The following is an 8,183-nucleotide window of genomic DNA, read 5'->3' as shown; positions in this document are numbered from 1 at the left end:
TGTAATTAAAAAAAAAATATGACAACTTCATTACAAAGTATGACGAGTACCTGAAAAGAGACGCTTATTATAGAGCGCGGCAGAACAGATTATATACTAGTTCTACTTCATCACGACGATACGTCGAAGTTTATTCTGTGCTAGTATAGTGAGTGAATGTGTTACTCTTTGATCTAGTTTGTTTGTTTATTTTTCCCTTATCTTTCGTTTCTTTATGATAATTTTCATCTGTGTAAACATTCCTTTTTTAATGTTCGTTGTCGGGAAGGGAAGAAGGAAACAACTTCGAGCCATATGGTGAGTCTGAAGTCGTTTTATTTCATTTGGTCGGTTTCGTTTAAAGAATTTGGTATTACTATGCCTTCTTCTTGAGCTTCATGGTGCTAATGTCCCAAAATATGTTTTATGGAATTTTATGAGAGGAGAAATAAGCAAATATGTTTGAAATGAATGAGATAATAAAGCAAGAGATGTTAGATGTTCTGAGAATAAAATGCACATGACAACTTGTGGACGGTATTTGAGATTTATCAGGAACTACAGAGGCGTTCTGACCTGTAACTATTTCTTCACGGAGAAGACGAAGATCGTGTTATTCTCTTGTTTCAAATGTCTCTTAATCAATTTTGGTTTACAATTCTATTCAGCGCTCTTAGTTATCGTTTGAGTTTGACGTAACAGCATCTACTGTCAGTAGAACTCAAACATGTTCTGGGCCTGGTCAGACCAACATGTTAAATCAAACCTTGTGTTCATCGCCTTGAGGTATGAACGAGGGTAATCATGAAAACGCACGGGAGAGAGTTTATTCCAAGGGTGTTAATCTCTTGTCAATATACGTGTTTTAAATCATTAGAATATATACATCTGCTACTGGTATCTGTACATAGGAAGTAAGTAGATCATTTGAAAATAACAGCCGTAGAGAAAGACGTTGAACATTTGGCAGAAGCGTGAGGAAATACGTCTATATCGTGCCCCCCCCCCCCCCCCCCACGATGATTGGAGACTTGCACCATAGGTTGACCACCCTGTAATAATTACATACTTGAGAACTTCAGGTGAAGATGCGTCGACAATTTTGCTGAACCGGCGTGTCTTATTCGCAATCACCATACATTTCTGTTTATTTTTATAGAATGTATTACGTTTCGACACACACAGGGTGTCCCACCTGCGCTCAGAGCTTCCCAAGCTGCAGCCTGATGCTCTCCCGCCTTAGCTTCGCCGGCCTAATTAGTGAACTGAGGCATTTTCAGCTAACTTCGGGCCGTGCTCGAGACCAGAGTCAGAACTACAATACTTTACCATTTGAATCTAAAGTTTAAGCATTACTTTCTAGGGACTGACAGAGTCCACATCCTGGACTTCTCCAGAAAACAGAGCTGATACTTTAGAACAAGATGGAGCAGGATTGGAGATATCAGCATTAAACGAGAAATCAAAGAGGCAGAAACGAAAACAGGATCCAGGTTCTGCCAAAATTATCATTGAGGTACCATTTATTGGTGATTGAACAATAAATGGAAGGTTTTACTTTGCTTCGCTCATTTTTATATAGTTTTGAAAAACTCTAGCCATTCTCTAATAAAACCAGTCAGACGCAAAACTGAATAGTCACCTCGTGGCTCCCTGTTAAATGCACTTAAAACAGTTGGCTAGCTTTCACTTTGAGTTTTCGTGGGCAGTTTTTTATATTTTCACTTTCTAAAATAGGCTATTGTGATTATTTCGGTTTTTGCGCCGCGACCTATATGAGAATAGCGCTGTAGTAGGGGGGTTATATGGTATTAAGGGGGAACGGAGGGGGGATAATCATCGCCAATAGGGGGGACTCAAGAAAATTAGGGGGATGGGGATCAGAATATTACATAGCTTCATGGAAAGTCAGGTAAATTCTATCGTGGCACGACCACATGACCAAAATTCTCCGGTCCCCCCCCCCCTCACTTTCCTGGTGAGAAATAAGCAAGCAATCACAGCTTTCACCGCCACTCTATATGCAGGTCAATGCAACCCCTGATGTGCGTGTGCAAGACCGAAATACCACAGAGCACAGGTTTGATGGTGCACAGGGTCACCTGGGATCAGAGAATAACAACAGGCCCAAATCAAAGAATAAAAAAATGCTGCATGCTGCAAAAATGGTTCAACAAATGACCAACGTTACGACGTTCCTCTCTTCGTTTAAAAAGGAGTCAGAGTACGTTTTCGTGGAAATCCCAAAGCATCCTGAAGGTAAGCTACCGCTGATGTTTTACCGTTGTTTAAAGAAGCTAAGGTTTTGGGTTAATATGTTTACAAGGCTTAACAATTGATTAACTGATCATCAAATAATAAGTTGCATGATTGATCGATTGATTGATTGATTGAAAGTGACTCTAAAAATGAAGTGGTTGACAGACAATCTGATTGATTGATTGTCTATCTGACTGGCTGACTAGCCGACTGACTGTCTGGCTGACTGGATAACTGGCTTAACAACTGGCTGACTGGCTGAGTAAATGAATGAGTGATAATGTAAAGAGACCGATGAAATGGAAACTAAAAGAAAAAATATTTGAAATGAGTTGCTGACTCATCAGTCAATGAGGGATGGGCAGATTACATGATCGACGAAATTGACTAACTGACTGACCATCACGAGTTCTCGGCAACTTTCAGAGAGCGACCATTTTGAAATTAAAAGCATTGATTAACCTGCCAGTTATGATTACAATTCCTTAACAGACCGAGCAGCTGACCTGGGATTTACTTTACATGGTGGTATTGATGGTCCTGTCATCCCTGGAGATCTCGGTATTTTCATCGACAAGGTGATCCCCGGCAGCTTGGCGGACAAAAAACTGAGTCCTGGGGATAGAATACTATCAGTAAGCTAACTTCTTTGAAACAATGTTCAACATAATGACCACGAAGCAAATTAGTGTTGAGTACTTCTAGAGCTCCACAAGTTGATTCTAAATATTTTCATCATTATCAGTACTACTGCTGCCGCTGTCATCACAGCAGTTGGCATCATTGTCATCCTTCCACTCCTCCTCCTTGCCCTCTCCTTCCCCCTCTTCCTCTTCCTTTCGCATTTTCTTGTTCTTTTCCCTTTCATCCTCCTCTTCGCCATTGTTTTCATTCTCATCAGTTTGCTTCAGTTCATCCTCCTCCCTCTTATCCTCTCCCCTCTTCTATTCTCTTTTCACTCCTCCTCACACCCCTCCATCCTCAGCCTTCCCCCCCCCCCCTCCTCTATCACCAAGCCCCATCATCATCCTTGTTCTGTGCCTACTACTCCTTTGGTTCTGTTTTTCAACAGTACTTTTTTCTATTTTAAGATAAACGGACTGAATATCACCAAAGTACCGCTGACATCCGCACGCCAGGCGGTGGGAAAAACTAGGGGTGTAGTCAAACTTTACGTCAGGAAAGCTCCAAGAAGACAGGTATCACTTAGCGTTTTAAGTGCATTACACATCTCTAACTAGTTGACTCCGTTTTATCGATTATCATATGATATCAGATTACTTCGATTGTGGTCTCCTATGCAGGCTTTTTGAGATTGTTGCGAACATGCTTCTGCTTGAAGGTAGACAGTGGAGAGTATGGGTATTGGACTCGCCAACCCCTGTGCATCGTGCAGACCTGTGCATGAAGCTTGTCTTCAGGTGTCAAAAGTAATATAACGTACTTTATGGGTAATTAAACTATTCTCGCCTTAGCAAATCATCAACCAAGCCATAAGGAAAGAAAACGAACAAGATGTTCCATTGTTCAGCAACGAGCAGATTGAAGGTAATTTCAATTTTGTTGTCTGTTGTGATTGATGAAGTTTGAGAATTTTGAATTTTCTTCAATGAAACAACTTCCTCGCGTGGCTGATGAAAGAATTAAGAAAAGAATGAATGACTAATTGACTCACTGAGTAACTTGAAAACGGACTTAAAGACCACATGACCACTGACTGAGTACCTGACTAACTGAATAAAGGGGGTAAGTTTCGGAAAAAAACTGAAGTACTGCGTCACCAGTGGAGGATATCAAAAGTTAATTTGAATTGATTTTATCAACTGAGTTGATAAAGTAAACTGGCCACCGTAAACTGGAGTGTCTAAACGGCTGACGTTTCGAACGTTAGCCCTTCGGCAGAGCGAACTGATTCACTAATAGACTTGGTTGATTTTTTTATTGACTTCAGTGGCAGATTCAGACCTTGAGCTAAGGGGGAAGCCCGGTTTTTTCGTGTGTGTACACCCGCCAGCTTTTCTTCCCTCTGCGTTCATCTTTTTTTCCCCGAGATCTCCTTGATCCGCCTGTGGACTTGTTGGCTGATTGACTGACAGACTAATGGAGTTGCTGGCTTGTTAACTGACTTAAAAGCTAATCCCTGACTGATTAGTTGACTGGCCGAACAAGTTTATTCATTGAAGAGAAAAGCAATATTATATGTTATGTATGGCAATACCGCTGGCCATTATTCACAGTTATGTAATTGTTGAGTTATTGTTTGTTAACAAAAACACATTAAAACCACGTGGCAGAGATTGAAGATCCAACATGGCGTCAGTTCTATGAATATGCAACTTTATTATATTTCCTCTGATTTACAGAGTTCGAAGATGCTTTTTCCGTTTATGACGTACGAGGTACAGGAAAAATAAAAGTAGGAGCGGTTTTTCCTCTGATTCGTTCACTGGGGTACAATCCTCCCGAGGCAAAGGTGTGGGTCTTCATGAATGAACTGGATTTAACAGGTGGGATGTACTGCAACTGGTCGATCCAGATCGAAAAAAAATACAGCGGAGCAAAGTAAAAAGAACTTCAGTACTACAGTATAGTTAATTAGTAGACCACTGGTGTACAAAAATGATGTCGCACAACACTTGCGGAATGGAAAAAAAATTCACCTAAGGCTACTACGTGAGAATGAAGACATTGAGAAACATTTCCAACCACAAAGTCAAAGGGTCATAATTATCTGTTCGAGAAATAATGTGAAGGAAATTGTATTTTGTGCATTTTGGAAATGATTACACTTTACTGTTTATTCTCTCGTATCACCAGCAAACCGGAAATTAAAGTTTGAAGAGTTTGTGAGATTGATGGAGGCCTTGATAAATGACGAAAACGAACATGAACAACCATCACTTGACTCCATACGGGTATTTGACCCAGAAGAACTCGGCTACATTAGCTCTAAAGATCTGAAAACTGCGTTGAAAAGCATGCCGGGAAGTGCTCACGTGAGAGACTTTGAGCTTCGAGATATTCTTCGAAAAGCCGACCCTGATAGAGATGGAAAAATAAATATTCAAGGTAATTCTTTGAAGGGGGTTATAGATATCTCCTGAATTTATTTTTGGTGGACAAATATTTTTGGTGGAGAATGGAGCCATAACTTTACGGAAGAATGAGCCTTTCTGTGTCATTTTAGAGGACCGGTCATTATTTATTGCCAGGGATGGGAAGAGGATGAATTTTTGACAACCTGATCCTCCCTAAGTCTCTGTAATATTCTAATGATCCCCGTCATTGGCAGTTAATTGGTAGTCAATTTCCTATAGTTTCTCCTTTATACTCCCCTCTCCCATCCCCCTGAAAACCATGTGACCCCCCAAAATTTCTCCGACCCCCCATTGAAAAAGTAGTGACAGTTCCCTAAGAGGGACTTTTTACAGTAACTTTAGACTCGTTTTTGGGATAATTCGATAGTGCAGTAAGCGCTGAGTTTCAAGACTAAAGGGAATAAAACAATCAGCAAAAACTACTTAAACAAGATCAGTCAAAAAATAAAAAAAAGATTGAAGGATAAAACGTTTCATGAATTTCCTAAAAAATTTGGAAGTCGCATCTATAGAGGTTGTCATAGAGTACTTTAAACTCTCGAATCCTCGCCTTCTCTCGAAATGCGCCCCCTTCGAATAAGCTCCCCTAGTATCTGTTGAATCAGGGAATCGACCACGCCCAAGAATTCGAAGAAGAAATAGGCATAAGGATGTCTAACCTTCCTTCTTTCTCTCAACAGATTTTCAAAGACTTTTAAGCTCCCCTAGTATCTGTTGAATCAGGGAATCGACCACGCCCAAGAATTCGAAGAAGAAATAGGCATAAGGATGTCTAACCTTCCTTCTTTCTCTCAACAGATTTTCAAAGACTTTTGGAACCCTCTGTGGGACTAAAATAGCTGGGGAAAATGGTATTCATAGTCCTTGTTATGAATATTGTAATTTCCAAATACAAAATATGAAGTGAAACTTTGGAGTGTTTAAAATTCCATCTACCACAGTGGAGATCTCAAAAGACCAGCTTTTAAGCCGAGGCCACAAGAGATTGGTGCAAAAAATGGAAAGGTAACAATAAAATGAAAAGCCTCAGACTTCAGAAATGTTAAACCTTTCACATATAAAAAAGTTTAAGGATTTGAACAGTGAGGTGTCAGAATTTTCCTGTCTGGAGTTACACCCCTTTCTTGTAATCTTTTTCAAACTATTCTTTAGGTCCTCTTAACTCCTCTATGGTTTATTTGAAAGCCCTCAAAACTTCGTTGTTAGGGATGTACCCTAGCACCCTCACACAAATTGCGTCCTCTTATCTCGATTATCTCTCTGTTCGGTTCGTAATCGGCGAAATGTTCGGCACGTCCTTACCCGTGAACAAAAATGGTACCATAGGAGGTACGGTGTGCAAATCTGTCAGGCGTTCCTGCTAATCGTGTGGCTCGCCCGCGAGGAGAATAGCACGAGTAACCACACGACGCGAACGGCAATGAATGTAACTTACATCATCTCGAATTCAAAAAGCGAGCATAATTAATGACAACTTATGTTAGAAAAATAAGTAAAATATGTATAAAATCGTTTTCTGTAAAGCCCCTATCGGTATCAAGAAGAGTGCTGCAGTGTATGGCGAAGGAATCATTTCAAGGCTTATCTCGTGCGCGCGAACTCAAAATTTCAGCGAATGACTTCAGTGGAAGCTTCAAATAGTCTTACCTTTGCAGTTGAAACGTTCAGTTGGAGAACCTTGGAACCAGAGCGCCGAAGTTCACGCAAATGGCGGCAGATGTAACCTCTGCATCATTTAAAAGACCAACTCCAATTCCGAGGGCATGCATATAATTTGGTTAACTGGTAGCGCTGAACACTACTGTGGTATTTGCACCAGTAACATCGGTTGAATTTAATAAGACTCTGGTTCGTGAAATGTTTGAGGAATTTCAGTTTCATTTGGACAATCTAGAAACAAATCTGCTTGCTTATGATGAATGATCTGAACTGTTGTGTTTTGTGGAGCGTGAATGCAAATACATCAAGGTTTTGAACGATATCTAATGGCTCAATACTCTGTTTCCCAGCAACGTTGGTTAGGAATGTTGCAGTTTGTGGTAAGTGTACCTTGAGGTTTCTTCTGTGGTGTTAGAACTTCCTTTTAGGTTATCCTACATCAACCTCACTCTACTTACAAGTTATCTCGACATTCTGCAATAACAGGCCAATGACTTTATATCGCGGGTTAGCAGTAAGCTATACAAGGCTTTCTATAACCTACTGAGAATCTGGATATGGTAGGTAAAATAACACAGGGGCAGGCTGGACAATTTGAAAAGCAATTTCTTTTCGATAGAATGCTAGATTACATGAAAACATGTTTAAAATTGATCAAGAAAGGGGAAACAATTCATTGTTCTCCTTCTAACTCAACCCATGCTGACATATTACTTTTGCCTCTGTGCTCCAGACCTTAATTCGTGCAGCTTAGGTTAAGGGTGGAGAAAGATGAAGCTGGTGTGTGGCATGTGATTAAATGTTTAGATAATGAAAGTGACTATCTCACCTATATTTGCTTGTCTGCTGCCTAGGTAAAGGTGTTCAAATCATAGATATGACCACTTTTTAAAACAATATGGCAGCCATTTAAAAGGTTTAATTAAGACAAAAAGCACCATTGGTTGTTCAAACTTTTTTGAATAGAAAGGCTCTGCTTTGGTGTGGTCTTTATATTTATTTTGAGGAAATCTTACAAAAATTTAGTAAGCTGCCATAATTTTTCCTGACACTTTGCAATACTTTAGTAAAACTTTTAATATTGATGCAAAACCAAATTCTCCCAAGTTAATGTCTTTAGTTAAATTAATCTTCAAATAAACAACATAAACAACGTAAACAACAGCAGGATAAGGTATTGAAAACAAT

At 39.9% G+C, this 8,183-nt stretch overlaps 1 protein-coding gene across 1 annotated transcript; it reads left to right on the top strand.

Moving 5' to 3' along the window:
• Positions 1 to 208: 208 nt before the first annotated feature.
• LOC111329227 (uncharacterized) lies at positions 209 to 6,367 on the top strand. Its single transcript, XM_022933860.2, has 9 exons — positions 209 to 297; positions 1,343 to 1,495; positions 2,007 to 2,238; positions 2,731 to 2,873; positions 3,330 to 3,437; positions 3,714 to 3,786; positions 4,602 to 4,745; positions 5,056 to 5,307; positions 6,135 to 6,367. The coding sequence occupies exons 1-9, from the start codon at positions 295 to 297 to the stop codon at positions 6,173 to 6,175; spliced, it is 1,149 nt and encodes a 382-aa protein (XP_022789595.2). The 5' UTR covers positions 209 to 294; the 3' UTR covers positions 6,176 to 6,367.
• Positions 6,368 to 8,183: the final 1,816 nt, after the last annotated feature.

Source organism: Stylophora pistillata, chromosome 8 (assembly GCF_964205215.1).
Source record: "Stylophora pistillata chromosome 8, jaStyPist1.2, whole genome shotgun sequence".
In the NCBI taxonomy this organism is placed as follows: Eukaryota; Metazoa; Cnidaria; class Anthozoa; order Scleractinia; family Pocilloporidae; genus Stylophora; species Stylophora pistillata.
This window is presented reverse-complemented; position numbering and strand designations above follow the sequence as displayed.

Bases quoted from the DNA above. Each gene is read 5' to 3' on its own strand.
- LOC111329227 (XM_022933860.2), top strand. The intron at 2,239-2,730 runs GTAAGCTACCGC...ATTCCTTAACAG, and splicing joins AATCCCAAAGCATCCTGAAG to ACCGAGCAGCTGACCTGGGA. The intron at 2,874-3,329 runs GTAAGCTAACTT...TTCTATTTTAAG, and splicing joins CTGGGGATAGAATACTATCA to ATAAACGGACTGAATATCAC.